The sequence below is a fragment of the Pelecanus crispus genome, chromosome 5, assembly GCF_030463565.1.
Source record: "Pelecanus crispus isolate bPelCri1 chromosome 5, bPelCri1.pri, whole genome shotgun sequence".
In the NCBI taxonomy this organism is placed as follows: Eukaryota; Metazoa; Chordata; class Aves; order Pelecaniformes; family Pelecanidae; genus Pelecanus; species Pelecanus crispus.
Window position 1 is genome coordinate 23952112 of NC_134647.1, and position 19166 is coordinate 23971277.

At 36.8% G+C, this 19166-nt stretch overlaps 2 protein-coding genes across 4 annotated transcripts in view; one reads left to right on the top strand and one right to left on the bottom strand.

The window, feature by feature from the left end:
* The window catches only part of DYNC1I2 (dynein cytoplasmic 1 intermediate chain 2), a 29667-nt gene extending 22342 nt beyond the window's left edge, over positions 1–7325 (top strand). For all 3 annotated transcript variants that reach the window (XM_075711554.1, XM_075711555.1, XM_075711557.1), the window contains 10 exons: positions 104–266; positions 359–458; positions 958–1083; positions 1952–2098; positions 2426–2539; positions 2907–3040; positions 4058–4202; positions 4609–4749; positions 5779–5904; positions 6621–7325. In XM_075711554.1, coding sequence (XP_075567669.1) covers positions 104–266; positions 359–458; positions 958–1083; positions 1952–2098; positions 2426–2539; positions 2907–3040; positions 4058–4202; positions 4609–4749; positions 5779–5904; positions 6621–6734 — 1310 coding nt within the window. In that variant the 3' untranslated portion in view covers positions 6735–7325. The remainder of the gene's footprint in view (positions 1–103; positions 267–358; positions 459–957; positions 1084–1951; positions 2099–2425; positions 2540–2906; positions 3041–4057; positions 4203–4608; positions 4750–5778; positions 5905–6620) is intronic.
* Positions 7326–10610: 3285 nt separating this feature from the next.
* SLC25A12 (solute carrier family 25 member 12) overlaps positions 10611–19166 on the bottom strand; it is a 43030-nt gene continuing 34474 nt past the window's right edge. Inside the window, exons 12-16 of the mRNA XM_009486294.2 lie at positions 16250–16390; positions 14119–14257; positions 11640–11798; positions 11350–11440; positions 10611–10806 (exon numbers count right to left, since the gene is read on the bottom strand). Of these exons, the coding sequence (XP_009484569.1) occupies positions 10611–10806; positions 11350–11440; positions 11640–11798; positions 14119–14257; positions 16250–16390 (726 nt within the window). The remainder of the gene's footprint in view (positions 10807–11349; positions 11441–11639; positions 11799–14118; positions 14258–16249; positions 16391–19166) is intronic.

Below are 19166 nucleotides of genomic sequence, written 5' to 3' on the forward strand. Positions count from 1 at the left end.
GAAACAAATTTGCTAACATCATGATAAATACTCTGTTTTTCTTTCTTGGAAAGAATTGGTGAAAGTATGCAGTCCAGAGAACGTATGTATAATTCTTTTCCAGCTGCCCCTCATGAACTTACAGAAGAGGAAAAACAACAAATTTTGCATTCTGAAGAATTTTTAAGTTTCTTTGACCACTCCACAAGGATTGTTGAAAGAGCCCTTTCTGAGCAAATCAACATTTTCTTTGACTACAGTGGAAGAGACTTAGAAGACAAAGAAGGGTAATGTGAATGTTGAATACTTTACTGTGAATGTGCAATATTTGTAATTGAAAAAGTGATCTAAGATTAATATCTGCTAATTGCCTTTATAGAGAGATTCAAGCAGGAGCAAAACTGTCCTTAAATAGGCAGTTTTTTGATGAACGTTGGTCAAAGCATCGTGTTGTCAGTTGTTTGGACTGGTCATCTCAGGTAAAAAATAATGCTTACATTAAGCAGTTATCTGTAAATTCTTTTAGTTCTATGTGCTTGACCCTTCTGTAAGTACAATTGATACAGGCTGTATTTCTAAATGTGTTCCTTGTGTGCTCCGTAGTTTGCAAAAAGTAAACAGAGCTGTTAATCTTTTGTGAAGAGTAGCAAAATGTTTGTATTATGAAGAAAGACTTTGGCATATTTGTTTCTCGTTTATGGACTACTCTGTATCTCACTTTAAAAGTACTGGGTTTTATATTTAAAAGCAAGTTATGATGGAAGACAGAACAAGACTCTAATTTGTATATTAATGCTCTTTTATGAGCTAAAATACAGTTTTAACTAACAATTTCTCATTTATACTTAATGTAAGGTGCCTTTGGGTTTTTGGTGGGTTTTAACCCTATTTTGGTGAAAGAAAACAAAGATTCTAGGATTGTCTGGACCATTAGCTAGTCATCTTGTGTACTTGGAGTCTTTTTCACTCGTTTTACAGTACCCAGAATTACTTGTAGCCTCTTACAACAACAATGAGGATGCACCTCATGAGCCTGATGGGGTGGCCCTTGTATGGAACATGAAGTACAAGAAAACTACCCCAGAGTATGTCTTTCACTGCCAGGTATGATTCTGTCTCGGGAGGCTAAAGATTTTATGTTGATGACTTGGACAAGTACCTTCCTTACGCTTGTCAACATAATGATTTCAGTGGGCTGGCATTCACTTTAACCATATGTGTTTGCAGACAGATGTTGATAGCTAGAGATTTCAGTTTAGAAACATTATTCTGTTTCAGAATTTCTGACATCATGCAGAATTCAGTCTTGTTTGAGAACTCATTTTCTTATTTTAATTTATTTAAAAACAAAAAAAATTTCTTGTGTAATGGTTGAACCACAAAGAATGTTTATATGTAAGGGGATTGAGTGGGATTGTATACTACTAGGGTTTAGTTTACTGAATAAAATGAAGATGGCCTGAGGAGATGGAGCTAGGATGAAAACTAGAAACATATGCATCAAGAAAAAGGCAGATGGAGGTTTTCTAGTAGTTTTCTGAAAGATAAAAACACGCAAATCTCTTCCATTATACCAAGCCTTTATTTTCAAAATGCCATAATTCTGAAAAACTACATAGTTGAATCAAAATTTAATCTCATGTTGTCAGATTACTGTCAAAGCTCAGATTGCAAAAGTAACTTTATTGTATCAAAACAGATTTGTATGTTCTCTAAGAAAATGACCACCGAATGTGGGAATCATCATTAAAATCTTGTGCATTACGGGGCCTTCCCTTGCTAACAAACTATGCTAAGGGGAATACAAATGTATATGTATGAATCCTTAAGTAATTGGACAGTGAAGTAGTGTATAGAATAAATTTGGGCAAAGAACCTTGTGCTGGTATTTGGTCCCATTTTCTTTAGTTTTAGACATAGCGTCATTGAATTATAGCTTTTTGTGTATTTTGTTTGGGTTTTTTCCTTTCAGTCAGCAGTGATGTCAGCTACATTTGCAAAATTTCATCCCAATCTGGTGGTTGGTGGCACGTACTCAGGCCAAATAGTGCTATGGGATAATCGCAGCAACAAGAGAACCCCAGTGCAGAGAACTCCACTTTCGGCTGCTGCTCACACGGTAGGGGGTGAAATATCTTCAAGGACTGTTCCCTGTTGAGATGTATTTAACCTCTAGGAAACTCTGTCCAGTGCACTTGATTTATAATGCTTAAATGTTTATGTCCATATTTTGCCAATGCTATCACTGAAGAACTGGGCTATTCGTAAAAATCAGTGTCAGAAAAACAAGTATCAGTTGTATAGGGGAGTATTCGTTGTACCATACTGTGATCGATCTTTTATGCTTTGTTAAATGGTGAAGTTGTGTATTTTACTCTATATAATTATACCAGAATTGGTTATTATTTGGAAATGCCTTTTTCTGATAGTATTTTACGTTTCTTAGCACCCAGTGTACTGTGTAAATGTTGTTGGGACCCAGAATGCTCATAATTTGATTAGTATCTCAACTGATGGGAAAATATGCTCTTGGAGTCTGGACATGCTTTCCCAGCCACAGGTAAGATAACTTTGGATATATATAGTATCTGTTCCAGATGAATATATTGTAAAAACTTAAGGAATCTAAAAAGCATTAATGAATATTTTCCCAACACACAGATTTATACCTAGATAGCTTGATAAGTATTTGATAAAATATTTCCCCACTCATGGAACCAAATAATGTCTGTTGATCCTTTTGCATATTTTTGTTGCACTTGTGTTAGTGGTGAACACAATTTTAACAAGAAGTAACTTTCTTATTCCTGCCCAATTCTGTACAAGCAAAATATATTAAAAAAAACCTACTATTGAAAAATTACTTTGTAGATGTTACTTAAAAAAAAAAAAATTTAAATACTAAGTTGCTGATATTTGCACTACAGGATAGCATGGAGCTGGTTCACAAACAGTCCAAGGCTGTGGCTGTTACTTGCATGTCCTTCCCTATTGGAGATGTCAACAACTTTGTCGTTGGCAGTGAAGAAGGCTCAGTGTACACTGCATGCCGTCATGGCAGGTAAATACAAATTTTAATTATTTGAAAGAAATAAAAATAGTGAAAGGGTGAGTCTCTGCATGCTTTACACTCCTAAAATTATTCATAATGCATGTTTACTCCTTTGTCTTGAAGGAGATCAAAATAGCTGTATGTGAATTCCAGTGCGCACCTTTTCCTGAGTAAGAGCTTCATTAAAAACCGATGAAGTTGCAATATTGAATTGGTACTATGCTGCCTTCAGTGACTAGGAGTTGTTTCTATTGATGAGGGCAGCGTAGGTCAGTGCTGTTTTATTCGTTTGAATTGTAGCAGAACATTCCAAATGTCCCATCAGTTCTACAGATAATTGTACAGTAACATCACGCACAAATCTTAAATTGGCTAGCTTTTCTCCTGCTGTTCAATCTATTTTGAAATTGTCTGACTGTATCTTATCAATTGCTTTCTTAAATATAATTGAGTGTCCAGGTTTCATCTCAAATACGCATCACCCTTGCCGTACAGCTTTTTGGTTCCAAAATACCCAAAATTGTATTACTTTTGTGTAACATCCTTCCTATCTCTTCCCCCTTCTCTTTCATTGCTTCTGAAAGGAGACTATTAGGGATATATTGTTCCTGTTTTATGTCTGAACTCTCTGTCCATGAGGTACATGCAACTTCTCTTAAGTTAGTGGGAGTTTTATGCTCATTCCTGAGGACTGGATTTTGTTCTTTGTACGAATGGAAGTTTTAGGTATTGCTTGGAGAGCAATGTAGTTAAATGTGTGAACTGGTACCTGCTGAATGAGTCTCTTCTCCCTGTGTTATATTTTGACACTTAAGGTTAGCAGAAAATACATGTTGAAGTTAAGGTCCATATTCAAGCCTGGTCTTCTATGATCCTGTTGTGATGAAGCCTTTTGCAGTGGGGTAACATCCATACGAAGCAGCAAAATCTTCTTATGGCTATATTTAAATTGCATTTCAGTGCTGCCTCTGTCTGCAGATGTATGGTTTCCACATAAATTAACCTTGGTTATATATTCTAAAACAGCAAAGCTGGAATCAGTGAGATGTTTGAAGGACACCAGGGACCAATCACAGGTATCAACTGCCATGCAGCAGTTGGACCTGTAGACTTCTCGCATCTTTTTGTCACCTCTTCTTTTGACTGGACAGTAAAGCTTTGGACAACTAAGGTAACTTAAATAGTTCAGTGGTTTTCTTCATAGTCCTTGACACAAGGTGGTGCTATAATGTAAGCTACTTAAGAAACTTCAGTAAACTGAAGTCAAATCGTGTGACGCTGTCTAGGTTCCTAGCAGCAGTCCTGCAAAGAGGGTACAGCTGATGAACAAAACTATATTGGCTTGCTACTGATTGTTTTATAGCAGCAGCCAGCAAAAAGGCTGCATGCTTTGGAAAGCATCCCTTTAATAGCATTAATTTCTGGCTGCTTTTTGCATTTTTTAAAGTAAGTCAAAATCACATTTTAGTTATCGCTGATAATGCTGTTGAGAAGTTCTGTATTTTGCTTTACCCATTGGCCTTGCAATTTTGAAATGCAGAGTTTGGGTATTGCATTGTTATGCTTGCTTTTTTCAGAATAACAAACCTCTCTACTCCTTTGAAGACAACTCAGATTATGTTTATGATGTGATGTGGTCTCCAACTCACCCTGCCTTGTTTGCCTGTGTGGATGGGATGGGCAGGCTTGACCTGTGGAATCTCAACAATGATACTGAGGTGAGGCAGTCAGGTTAACACTCAAATGTAGCTGGAAAAGTTTGTATGCTTCGGGGGTGGGGGGGAAATGTCAGGAGTTTACCATAGCCATGGTTTGTTTTTTTGTTGTTGTTCTTAAATATTATGTAGTTCCAGTAGTTTCTATGTAATAGTATAATTCTTTGATTACGGGGCTGTAACTCAAATGGCTCCTCATAATAAATAACAGCAGTAATCAAATTGTTTTACCTGTAACAAGCGTGCAAAACATCTGTCAGTGTAACACTGATCCATGTTGTGAAAGTGATTATAGATCTCCGCCAATATGGCCTTGGCAGCCTATAGCTTAACAGTGTGAACAAACCTGTTACCCACACACCAGCATTGTTCCTATCACCATATTACTATTGCCATAGTAATATTGCAGTGAAATTGTAATTTGTTTCTAAACTTAGAGAACTGAATGCTTGGGTATTCTGGGGTGAGTTATAAACTTAATTATAGTATAAATCTTTTCCGAGACTAAAGCTTGTTGGAGGCAGGTGTAGAGGAATAACCTGACAGATACTCAGCACTTAAATTTCACCTTCTTAAACCTGCATATAGAAGAAAGAGCAGTTCTGTAGGAGCATATGCTAGCCTGTGGCTTCAAATTGGAATTACCCGGTTCTAGCCTTCGGACGGGATTTGACCTGCCAAAAGAGCTGATTTCATCCCTGCCCCTGTCATAATCTTTCTTGAGATCCCAGGCCTCCTCCTTGCTGTCTGACTGAATGCATGTCTATGCCTCCTGTCTCGCGACAAGAGTGCAGATGTGCTTTTTGATAGAGGATGTTTGTACTTTGGCCAAGGGAGAGATGATGTGTTGTTTTGGTCATGCCACTGGTGATAGCATAAGGCTGCTGAGAGCCTTTGAGATCTGCATACTCTGCCTCCATTGAAATGTTGCGCACTTCTTTTGATATAACACTGAGGGACTAGGTGTATTCTGTAATCTATAGCTTATGGAATCTTCAAGCAGTTTTAGCAATGTGTTTTAAATGGATACAGGTGCCAACTGCAAGCATTACTGTAGAGGGTAATCCTGCTCTGAACCGTGTGAGATGGACGCATTCCGGGAGAGAGATTGCTGTAGGTGATTCAGAGGGACAAATAGTTATATATGACGTGGGAGAGGTATGTATAACATGTATTGTGCAAAGTACATTACAAAACAGTCAAGTTTCTTTGACTTTTATTTAGCAACTTGCTTTTAACTTTTTTCCCCTGTGAGCAGAGGAATAAGGTTTAATTTTTATTTCAAATTAGTGTTTCCTTTTTTGTGTCTATTTCAGGTATTCTAGCATAATTTTAGCATGCTATCTGGCAGCCAATCAAAAAGTAAAAACATTATTGTAAGGCTGGTGAAATAAGATGAAAGAATCAATGGTTTTGTTTGTAAAGATTTTATCATCTTTGTAACTGTGGCACATGTGAATTCTGGCCATAGCTTCAGAAGTACCAAACAAAAACTTTTGCAGTGAAGCAGTCTTTACTTCGTTCCTACAGGGAAGCTGCTGCTATTGCAAGTACGTGTACTGCAGTAGTACGTAACTAATTGATTGGACGAGGACGTGGCATTAGTATTCCCCTTTGGAGGACGTCTCTCAGATGGAGACGTATCATGCAAGCTTGTAATAGCATTGTTACATATTTAAATACAGGATTTTTCAAATTCTGCTTCTTTTATTAGTTACAGCTTTTGATGTTCAGACTATTTTAAAAGTTATGCTAAATAAAGGTAAGCTTTTCTTTCAGAACCTCTTCTGAACATTACTTAACCAGTCTGCTGTTCAAAATGAGCTCAGTTTTTACTTATCAGTAGGTTTAAAAAACGTTCTCTTCGTCAACAGCAAATTGCCGTTCCTCGCAGCGATGAGTGGACTCGATTTGGTCGAACACTGGCAGAAATAAATGCTAACAGAGCTGATGCAGAAGAGGAAGCTGCAACCCGCATACCATCGTAGATCTTTAAAAATAGGCAGCAGTGGTAGGCTTGTGAATGATTTGATGCAGATCTTAAAAGTGTAAGCATGTGTCGGTTCAAATAATAGCTTAAGGGAGGAATATATGGATTCAACTATGGACTTTGAAAATGTATTAAGATCACTGAAAATCAGATCTTGCATTGTCACTTTTTATATCTCAATTACAAGCACATTCTTGGATTTGTGTAACTTTTAATACAGTTAACTGACTTTGCAGGGAACTTCTTTTGCTGAAACACTAACCTGGTATACATTTGCTATTGGGCTTCTGGAATTTCCACTTTGTAACAGCATCTATTTCTGAAAAGTAAAAGTTCTGTTTCTGAACTAAGCTTCCTATATTACACAGACTAACCTTCATTAGGTAGTAAATCTCTGAAGCATTCTTTAATTTGAACTCTTCAAATTACTCATGGATATGCATGCATATGTTCCAAGTAAGTTTCTTAGTTTATATATAGATAAGCCTCAGACTCTAGTAGTGGGTAATATGTGAATAAAAATTTGTCTGTAGTTACAAACTTATTTGATAATTGAACCTGAATTAATGAAATACATATTTAATACCAAGTTATTTTGTTTGAATTGGTGCATTAAAAGGTGAGACTGATTCATAAATAAATATATGAGCGCTTGTCAGCTGCCCTGACCCCTAATCTGTGTCCCTTCAGTAGTTTGAGAGTAGAAAATTCCTGGGAGCCACTGCTTTCGTTGCACTACACGTATCACAGAGTTGTTTTCTGCCCCCAACCTCTACTTCCTGCCATGGCAATCGGCCAAAAGGAAAAAGGCTACTGTTAAATTCTTCTTTTCCAAAGGATAAGGAACTAGATTTTGACTTAATTTCTATAGCGTGATGATTTGCATTCTGTTAGCTACTGACTTGCTACTGTTTTTCTGTCTTAAATTAAAGAAAGATGTTTTCATTGCTTTTTAACATTTTTTATTGAAAGAAGACCTCTCAGTGGCTTGAAACAGAATGGTTGGAATTTCTGTTAAATGTTAAATTTTTTGAGTACATCTTTCATAGGACATTATAAAGTTTCCCATCAAGACTGGTTTTGGGTTGGGGGGGTGGTGGTGTTTGTTCTTTGGTGGTTGGGTTTTGGGGTTTTTTTGTTTTTTATTAAATATTCTGACTTGCACTGATTAGGCACTAAAACAGTATTGATGCCTTTAACTTAGGGCTCTAGGTTTGTTTCTGGTATTCTTAATGTGCTACAAGCTTATAATTTTGTCAGAAGAGTTGTTTTATATGCTTAAAAGTAGGAAATAGGTTTATATTCCTTAATCAGCTTTATGTCCAGAAGTATTCTTACTGTTTCTTCATTGTTTGTGTGTTAAGTGTGTTTTTTAGGGTGGTTTTGGGTTGGGTCTGGGTGGGTTTTTTTTTCCCTTCTATTTCTTCTTCTTGGTTCTGCTACGAGCAGCTCATAGAGACACAGGCAGCAGTAACAGCAGTTCTGTCTTCATGAGGTTCTCTTTTTAAGTGGGTTTGAAAGTGAAATGTGTTTAGGTTTCCATTGGTGCTGGTTTGTCAAAAGCTACCCCCTCTTTCCAATGAAAGTCATGCTGTTCACTTTGACAGTTGCCTTGTATGTTTTCCTCAACCTTAAGACAACAGCTGTCTGTTCAGTTGAGGAACACATAAACTATGTAAAGAACAGGCACATCATGTGATGATTTTTACCTTTTAGGCACAAGAATTCTTAATGAGCAGAATATTCTGTTGTCTTGCTGTTTCGGGGAGGGGTTGGTTTTGTCTTTGTTTTTTTTACTGACAAAAAAATATGCCATTTCATTTAATAATACATTTCATTCAGACTGATCTACTGGATTTCTGAAAATACAAGGCTTTCTTTCAGTGGATTGTGGCATAAACATATAGGTCGTATGGCATTAGTTTTACATAATTTCAATCTTTTAATAATTTTCAACAAAACTATTCTGTATTCATTCCTGCTTGTGTTCCTCCCTCACAAAATAGTTGAGTACAGGTTAAAAATGTTGTAAAACCCATACTGCACTGTTAAGAGACCAACAGTGATGCTAGATACTGTAAATGACCATCCTGGGAGCCACACTGTCCAGTTTTGGAGCTGTAAGAAATACAAATGCTAACTTGCATTGTGAAGTCTCCTAAGGCCTTGATCAAGTCAGTCAACAAGCTGTGACTAAGATTAAATGCTGGTGGGTACCTACCATTTTTGTATCTATTTAGAAAAGTGCAGAACAAAATACATAGATATGGGAGAGAGTTCCTGGGAAGCCTATCGCTAGTAAACTGCACAGAACAGGTAATTCTTTAAACAGAAAAGAACAAATAGACAGGAAGCCTTCTAAAGGGGTTATATATATGCATGTTGCAGAACAGTGATCAAACTCCCAAGTTCAATGTATCGTAAGCTCTAGCTCACTAAATACTGTTCAGCACCAAAAGATTTTGCATCTTGCTAGAGGCTAGAACTGAAGGAGGGCTTATCTGTGTTTGTAGTATTCAGTTTTTAAGAAGCCATTTCTTCATAAGCTGACTAAAACTTTTCATATTGGCCTGCTTTCACCTGAGCAAGAAAATAACAGAACCTCAGATCAGTTCATAATGCTGGGATACGCTGTACTCCAGGATGTTTAACCCTGAAAGAAACATGTAAAACTAAAAATTGGAGGGTGTCGTACTTCAGTTAGCAAGGCTGGAAACCCAGCCATCTCTTCTCTGGCTGTACGGGTAGTATAACTACCTTTCCTCTAGGACTCTAGAAACCTCGACTCCCCTATTTCCTCTGACATTTTTGCATGTAAAAATTACACCAGACAGACTTGTGGCAGACATTAAGCCAGAAATAGTTCAAGCTTTTCCCTTCTCCTGTCCTTTTACTTAGCATTCCACTCAACTGGAAGTCTAAAAACTCAATTTTGCATATAAAAAGAATATAAAAGTAAGTCTTTTTTCCAGAATAACCTAATCTTTCAATGGTAAAACAATCTAAAAATAAAGAGAATGCTTCAATTTTTGTTATAAAAAGGTTTCCATTCTGGGAATAAAGCACTCGAGTTATAAATCCTGTAAACATTTTTTGAGTCTGCTAATAACTGGCAAACATCTCATTGTTTTTTAAATATGCTACCATAGAGGTAAGATTTATTACACATTTAGTATTACCATGTATTTCAAGGGAATTCCTTGTTACAAAGTAGCTCTGCAAAACAAAATAGTGTGTTCTTTTACACTTACAAGCCAGCACATTGCATTTTAATACCTTTGCTGCAACTAGCAGTGAAATGCCTTCCTTCAGAGGGTATGTCCTGTACTGTACATTCATTAAATGGGTGCATCTAATCTTTACAGATCACAGATCAAAATTTAATTGGGGGGGGTGGGGGGGTGGGAATCACACCGGACCACTTTTCTATAAACACAAAGAAGTGAAGCGACTTAAGTGTTTTTAAATGTTTTATTGTCACATGATTGTTAACAAAATGCCTTCAAAACATTCTGTACATTTCAAACTATTTTGAACTGCAATACCCATTATATAAATGTACGTGTATAGATGCCATGATGTCTCTGTACAAAGATGTACAATATGTACAGTAACATTAAATGCGAGCTGTGCAAGGCAAAGTCTAGGCTACAGATTCATGCCGCTGGTTAAAACAAGGCATAGAACCACAGCTTCAGTCAGTTCCTTGTGTGCAAATAAACAAATAAATGCAGGTATATATTAATAATCAGAAAGGAGTAATTAGATATGCAAGCTCAGTTCAGCTCAACAACATGCAGCTGACTGGAAAAAATACAGTACTACTCTTGTGAACTTTCTCCACTGCATCACTTTGTTAGGCTGAAACATCTTTTCAGGATTCAGCTGCTAGTTTTTTTGGTTGAGCTGAGGCGATGCCAGATCGAAACTTTGGAAGATATAAACCAAATTTATTTTCTATACCAGCAAATGTAGCTGTAGCAAGTCTGTATCCACCAATGTGCTCAGGGTTAACAGGAGGAAGATCCGAAATCCGAGTTTTTGGGGTAGGTTCTGATCCAGAAGGTTTGCTGTTTGAAGAAAGAAAAAAAGCCTTTCTTTTAAATAAAGTGTTTTCTTAATCCTGAATAACTTTACAAAATCTAGATTAAATACTTAAGGCTTTTGTCTGAGTATGGAAGACTGTTAAAGCTGACCTTAATTCATTCACTTCTATGGTCAATTAAAGTTGTGAGTTCAGACCACTACTTAATGGGAAATCAAGGCCAAGACTGAAGTAACTTTTTTACTGATAGCTTTGTAAATTCTTTTGACTTCCAGTGACACAGGAAAAATGGACAAAATATCTTGCTACAATGGACATACAAATTTTATGTAGTGTATTAAAATAAATACTAAATGGTTCTTTATCTCCTCATCTCTTTAGAAGTAGCATGCAGGTTTCTCTCAATTATACAAGGATGGGGGGATTTTTTTGCATACTGTAATTTTAAGTACAGGTGCTTAAAGCCACCAAGTTTAAGTGGTCCCATGCATGAAAAAAAAGCAAAGTGGTTTTTTTTTTAATCTTGGCAGGCTTTTTGTGCAAGCTAAAAAGCAAGTATTTGACTTACAGGCCTCCAAAATCGACATAAAACCATCTCTGCAGAAGTTCGTAAGTGACCAAAGTAACACCAAACTGGGGTGAAGATCTGAACACACGAGCTGTTAAATATTAAAAATCATAGTATCAAACAAAGAAAAGTTTCTCAGGAGAGAAGCTAACTGTTTTTAACAAAATGTTGTTTTTCAGAATCAGACCTTGTAAATATTGCTATAATATATATATAAAAAAAAATTTAAAAAATACCGCTTAATAAAGCAAGCGCTAACTTGCAGCCTTAATATTGAGTGCATTTCTCACCTCCAGCTCCCTTCCAAAAAGCCGAAGGGCCTTCTTCCCTTAGAATCTTTCCAAAGCAGTCAATAACTCCACTGTATGTTGTCTGACCAGCGCGAGCTGCCACTTGCAGTCTTGTCTTGATGACATCAGCAGGGGTTACCAACGAAGCAGCAGGCACACCTTTTAGAAGAAAACCACATTTAATTTGCACAAAGAATCTTGTAAAAGATGAAATGCTTCTAACTGAAAAATACAACTGCAAACTTTAGTATTTTTTGCAAGAAGTAGACATTACTAAAAATGCAAGTTCTTACACTTGATGCTAATATGAACTATTGTTCTTCGTATAATCCTTTTGAATTTCTTCTAAATTTAAAGGCTATAACTGAGAGTGAAGAAAATAAACTATGAACAGCATTTCTCAGCATCTTCTAGTGGTCTGTCACTAACAGTAGTTTCAAATAGATAAAAGAGGCATTTTAAAATTCACACATATGCTATGTATGTAATAAGAGATATCCATGACAAAAATGAGTTGTGCACTCTTACTGTGTTTGCTAATAGTCTATGACATATTTTGCAAATTTCATAGATGATTGATTTGGGAACTTGAATCCTACGCATCCATTTGTTAAAGGTGTTAATAAGAAAACTACTACCTAAAGCACCTGTTCTACAGAAATACGTCTGTACTGCTGTTTGGACTGTTCTGTAGGAGAATAGATGCTGCTTACTTCAATAGGCAAGCGATAAAAAGACTGAGGACAATGAAGGTGTTTTACAAGTCTGCTTAGTACCAACAGCATGCTATTAGCCAGCAGTGATGGAAGAACAAATCTCCACTTCCAAGGCACCACTCTCAGCTTTCTAGTCAAAGGAAAGGAGAAAGTTTTCAGAAATGTACTCCACAGTATATAACTGTGTTATATGAGATATTTCTGAATACTTCTGATTACTGTAAAGATTTCAACCTCTTAAAAAGAGGACCTATCTTCTGACTTAGAATTTTGAAATTGATTTTGACTTCTGTTGAACTTCTACTATTGGTTAACATTGAATTCAAAGTTTAACAAGTCACTGATTTGCATAGGCGATCATAAACTCAAAAGTGTTGCCCATCAATTCAGGCAGTTTTAAAGGAAAACAGAAGCAGCGTAGTTAAGCCTACAAGCATACACTAATAGCAACCAGATGCAGATATGTTCAGACTGTGTTCTTCCCTGCAGTGCATACATAACAGGAACAGATCGAGCAATTGGGAATTTGAAATTTGCAATTCAGAAAGGTAGATTCCTGTACACGATATAAAACTAGGCCTACAAGATTTACACACATTTTTAATAGGGTTCATCACTTAGTATGAGCGACCCAGAAACACTGATCAAATAAATAAAGAGAAAGCTATGAAGTTTGCAATCTAAAAAACAGTGAGTCTTTATATGAGAGACAAGTTAAATAATAATATTTATATGTGCTTCTATGAGTACAGTACGCTCAATAATTTTCCATTTCTGGCAGCTCTGCATTACTTGAGAATAAACAGGGCTACAAATCTGGCACTAGTTTCCTAGCTGGTCTCCCCCTTCCCCTCTGGCACGAGGAACATACCAACCGGCACAGAGCAGGTGCAGCCAAGCTCTGTATCGAGGCCAATACGGGAAACTGCTCTTTGCACACAGACAGCTCATGACTGATATATATATATATAATGATTCCTTACGACTGTAACAAGTAACAAAAGGTCTGTTCAGCCCAATGATGTTTCTAAACTGCACAGATTCCAGCACTGAATCGTTCACGACTGAGAGGCTGCAGATAACTTGGTTTTCATCCTAGTGATCTAATCCTCGGCAGTGCAGAATCTGGCCGTCCGTATCCACATTTTTAAGTATCCACCACTACAGTTCCCACATCCAGTATTTTTATACCACATCTAGTATTTTTATACCACTTGCCATTTAGTAAAACCAACTTTTTTATCATAGCTGCCTGTTCTCTTTATACTAAAGATTTTTAGAAGCCTTAAAATACTGTAAATTTCAGAGTATGATACTTTAACTTCAGCTTCTTTACAAACTAATGCCCTATTTTTAGCAATTACATTTAAACTAAGTTTCTTCTCAGTTATTCAGGAATCCAAAACTAGATAAGTCATTTTCTTCTTAGCTCTTATGATATCTCATTTTATGTTCATCAAAGATTCAAATTAGCCTTCAACTCTGAGAGCGCAGTAACAAGTAAAACCCCATTGAGACAGACAGATCAAATTTGACTACAAGTTGCTGAGCTACATTACGCTGTTTATCCACATTATGCAAATGTAATTAGCTCTCATCAAAATTACATCGCCTCCCACTAAGGATAACAGTGATCAAATTTAGATTAAATCAGATACAATGGTACAGTACCCTTCCTTTATATGGGGCTACTGAATGAATATTAAATACTACTCACTAAAAGAAAAAAAAAATTACTTCTAGAAAAGATTCTGCAAAATTACCTGCAATGGCTCCAGCTATAAGGAGATTAAGCCCTCCCACATGGCCATTTTCATCAGCAAGCATCAGTTTACTATGAGCATAAACAGGAAAGTAGATTGCAGAAAAGGGAATGTCTCTGAGGAAACATGCTTTGGCACCCTGTCACACAGAAAACAGACATAATACAAATAAATTTTGTAAATAGGGTTAAAATTGATATCCAGCCAGCAGCTTGAGCCCAGGAAGTACCAACTCTTCTGATCTACCAGGTAAATAACACAGAAAATAAAATGTCTCAGGAAACAGAAGATGTAGAGTTGAACTTGAAAAAAGAATAAAGCACATCTAAAGTAAGTTTCTAGAATGAGGAAGATTCAAGGTTCATGTCTAATTTCGGTAAGTAATACGTGACATCAATCCTGACATCAATACCTAGGATAAATACCTTTTAGATATGATGCATCCAAATGCGATGAAGAAAGTGACAAAGGTCTGTCCTTATGTCTTGCTGACGACAACCGACAACCACAAGCAGCAAGACAAGCCCTTGCGTGCCGTTATTTCCACCAAACACAAAAGCATTACTGAAATATCAGTGAGGACTGTAAGACCTCATAGTGACCTCCACTGATCATCCGGTTCACTGAAGAAGCTGCACAGGAAAGCTAGCAAAAAGAGGGAAACTTGCAAAATGGGAGTCCTTCCATCAAGGGAAGATACAGGGAGACAAAACTAGCAGCCTATGGATAATACTGCAAGGAGTAGCTCCTGGCCACAACCTGGCATTAAAGAGTCCCTTAACAGAGCTTTGCACGCTATAAAAACAGTGGAATATGTGTAATAAAACACAACTAATGTTCTTCTTTTAGTAACTTCAGTCATCAGTCTGTTACCAAGTAAAATAACTCCTTCTGTACAAAGCTCAAATAAGCACTTACATCTCCAAAAATCTCATTTGCATGCCCTGAAAGCTGGCATGTTACAAAAACACCGCTCCTGGCCTACATACCCAACCAGCGTACTCCAAGCCAGCAGCCTGCACACAATGGACCCACCTGAGGCTGCTCACCCAGTAGTTATAATAACAGACAGCACACATTACAAACCCTACGTGGCTTAAGCAGAAGACCTGGTAAGGAGAAACTTGTCCCTGTGATGATTTTCATGCAGATACTTTATGCTCTAAAATGAGTTCTTACTGTTATTCACAAACAATAATGCAGTTCTAAAGAACAGCAGAATTTTTAGTAAGCTCAATTGTTTAATTACTGCAAACAGAAATGGTAATTTTGTACCATGTACCAAAACACCTGTGATCTTTAGGAAATATAATGGTCATGAATCTGATCCACCAAATTCAAAACAAAAGCTTCAGCTCTAAAAGTAAATTTGCACGCTTTTATGGTATTATTGCAGGTCTACGGACAAACCACATAAAACAATGTTTTGTAAGTGCACAGCTAATATAACTGCTGAATTTACGTATTACCCCTTGCACTGGCAGAAGATACAGGAAGAAATACTCTTCCTTGTTTAAGAAAACTAATAGCTTCTGCTCCATTACATCTGATCTGTAATGATGGTAGTAAGTGTACCTGCAGGGAAGGAATCTGTTGACTGGCATTCTGCTGAAGTACAGTACAGTGTGGCCTTTTTTTTAGTGGAATTCATTATTGACAAATCCCACCACTTAACTTCTTAAAAATCTGAATCCTACTAAACTCCACTACTGTTTCACTGCCATCAAATTATTAAGACAAAGAGAATATCCTGCTGCAAACATAACAATAGAGATAAAAGAGATTCAAAATAAACATAAGAAAAACACACAGGGAAAGCTAAAGAAACTTTTCACAAAACCCCACCAAATGAAATGATCGGTGCCAGAAGCCAGCAGGTCTGCAACACAGGACTCCCTGTAGCTTGCCATAAAAGCCCAAAGGATAGAATGGGGGAGTATTTTTTTTGTATCCCACTGCCATTAATATAGAAGTGGGTTTTCTTCAGTTTTCCACTGTGGGGCTGCCCTGCAGGAAGAGATTGGTTTTAAATTCAAAAGGTTGCTTTAGTTTTAACAGTTTTTGTTTCAACAGTGTAAAAGTTTAGCATAAAACATAAAACGACAAAGCCACTCAAAGCAGAAATACTTACCTTATAAAGACCAAGAAGGCCTAAATCTTTTATAACAGAGAGGGCGCTGACTCTGGGTCCTGTAGTAATTTCTCCTGCTACCTGCAACCGAATCTTTACAATCTCCAGTGGATTAGTGAAGATGACCTGGGAAGCTCCTGCCTGCAAACCCAAAGAAAAAGAGAGTAAATTGCATTACTAGAGCATGTGGTGACAGGTTGACTTTTGCAAGGTGCTGGGTGCCTTCACTTCTCACCCCATTGGCTGATACTGGCATGTAAAAATATATGAGAGAGATTTAATAAAGCACCTCTCTGGAAGTAAAAAGCCCCGAATCAGAAATCATGGGTTTGTACAAAATAATTTTTTACATTTGTGTGCTTACAGTCCACAGAGGTGGATTAATTCAGTTTGTCTCCGCTCTTCTCCTTGACATCACTCTCTTGAAATTGTGGCTCTGTTTAAAAGTCTATCAGATGCGACACGAAATACTAAACTAAACTAATCATTAGACTTGTGCTACTAGAGCATCAAACACATATAAAGAAGACCTTATGTTTATTCAATAATAATCCATCACCGGTGTGTAGACATGTTATTTGCATTTAGTGGTGATGCTGTTTAAAAGGTAAATTTGCATTTAATGGTGTCATTTTAAATTATTAGGAAAGGTGTTTGGAGTTTTGTTTAGCAGCCTTTAATTGTCCTAAGTGGAAACAAAATATAGAATTTAAATAGGAAGCATAACATTTCAAAATATGATACTAGATAGAAACAGGAGCCATATCTTTCTCTGAGCTGAGCATGACAGATTTGACATGCAGGAAATATTCTGTTAGCAGTGCTGAAGGACTATCTTGGATACTTCCCAGCAACAGTGTTGCAGAGCTGCTTCGGATTCTGCACTTTAGCCAAAGACTTGCAAAGAACTGTTTCAGATTTGAGAGAGATTTAATCTGACAGTTCAGTTTCAGAAGCATGCAAACCTATTTAAAATGACATGTTCAGATTTCTCCCTGGTTTGCTGTAGGTACTACCATTCACTTCTGGAGAAGCGTGTGGTTCATCACAAAACAGCTAAATTTTACTAAGCTTTCTTTTTCCCTCTTCCTAAGCCACCTTTTTTCATTTAAAAATTAAAATCACTGCCTTAAAATTTATGGGATATAACCACTTGAATACAGCCAACTTTAAAAAGCATTTCTTCCATAATCTAAAAGCTCCTCTTAATCCTGATCTATTTCTCCAACCCATCAAATCTTAGTGAAGGAAAAAGATGCAGAACATCTGCAATTACAGCTTTCTCCCACTTCTAAACTGCCCAGGAAATAAACTCTCTTTGTGATGCTGGGGGTGTGTGCATGTGTGAAGGAAAATCAATCGTCTGCTACAACATCTCCTGGAGAGCATGCATGGTGTTCTTTGCTAATTGATTCAGAACTAACGAACACTAATCCTTTCTGCCTATAGCACAATCTTCCTCTCTCCAGCAGCAGGCAGAATAAACTTGAGATTAGCCCTGAAGCATGTCTTAGAAGTTGGTAACTTGAATTATTCTAGACTTGAGACAAAAGAGCATTGCAAACCTCAACAGCTCTTACTAAGAGCAACCAAGCACTCAGGTAGTATCTATGGGATATGGGGCATGAAGCGTCAGAATCTTCACTGACCAAGCACCCGATACTTCACTGAACCTTTACCGAGCACACTGCCATCCTTTATCGTAAGCCCTGTTTATTACTTCACTCAATATTGACATTTACAATCATCATTGTTATGGCTTTACTAAAGCACCTTGACCCAAACAGTAGGAGATCAACCCCTGCTTTTGATTAATTATCTCCACTGTAGCAGTTACTGTCTTTAACACTTTCCACTCAAATAATCAGTCTAGGTTGTTAATCTTCATTTTATTCTCTCACTTCTTCACCCCTCTGAAAGAAAATCAAAGCCTACATTTTTGTGGACATTTATTGCAACCGTGGGGAAGATCACTGGCACTCCCAGACCAGCCAAACTGATCCCATCTTCTGTTCCTTGGACTTGATGCATTGTGTTTACTCAGTTACCTGACACCACTCATGTCCAAAGCCATTCTTCAGACTCTCTTTACTTCTCACCTCATCTTTTCTTTCACAGTTCATACACACCTATGCATGCAAGATGAAATGGCTGTCCTGCCTGGCAAAGTTCCAATCTTAAAATTTACAAAATTCTTATCCGGCAAGTTCTGTTAAACAATAACCATTTTTTTTATTCATATTGCATTAAACAGAAAACCAATTTCAAATGTTCATCATTTTCCTACATCCTTTTAAAAAATAATTTTGGTAGATAAAACATTAAGCAGAATGCTCTTACTACATAATACAATGCACCACACAAAAAATTCAAATAACTTTAAATTTAGACACTAAGCTAGAAAGTCACTCCTTCTAGACAATTACCTGCTACCTGCCTATTAAATATGCATTCTTTGTTTACATATATATGTGAAAATCCATTTTTTATTTTTAATGTTATAAATTAGCACATCCTGCAGAGCAGCCAAAATAACTCTTCCTATTTGCCTAACACCCACCACAGAAACACAAATAGGCCAATTCATAAACATTTCTATTTTCTACCCTGAATTCAATCTTCCTGCAATTAACATTCTCCTCTCCTAGGTGCACAACTGCCTACCTTTCTGTTAAAATCAGCAACAGCCCTCTTCTGATACAGAAATGAAAAGAGAAGACTTTAAACACAATACATTTTAATAATTTGGTAGCAATACTAATTATATGTAGAATGGTACAAATTGTATATTGTTAATACAGAATTATATATTATGACAATATTAATATTGGAATATGACTTGATGATTGGGTTATTGAGCAAAATAAAATATAAGGAAAACCCTAACATATGCTTAGGTTATCAGTAGAAAACCATT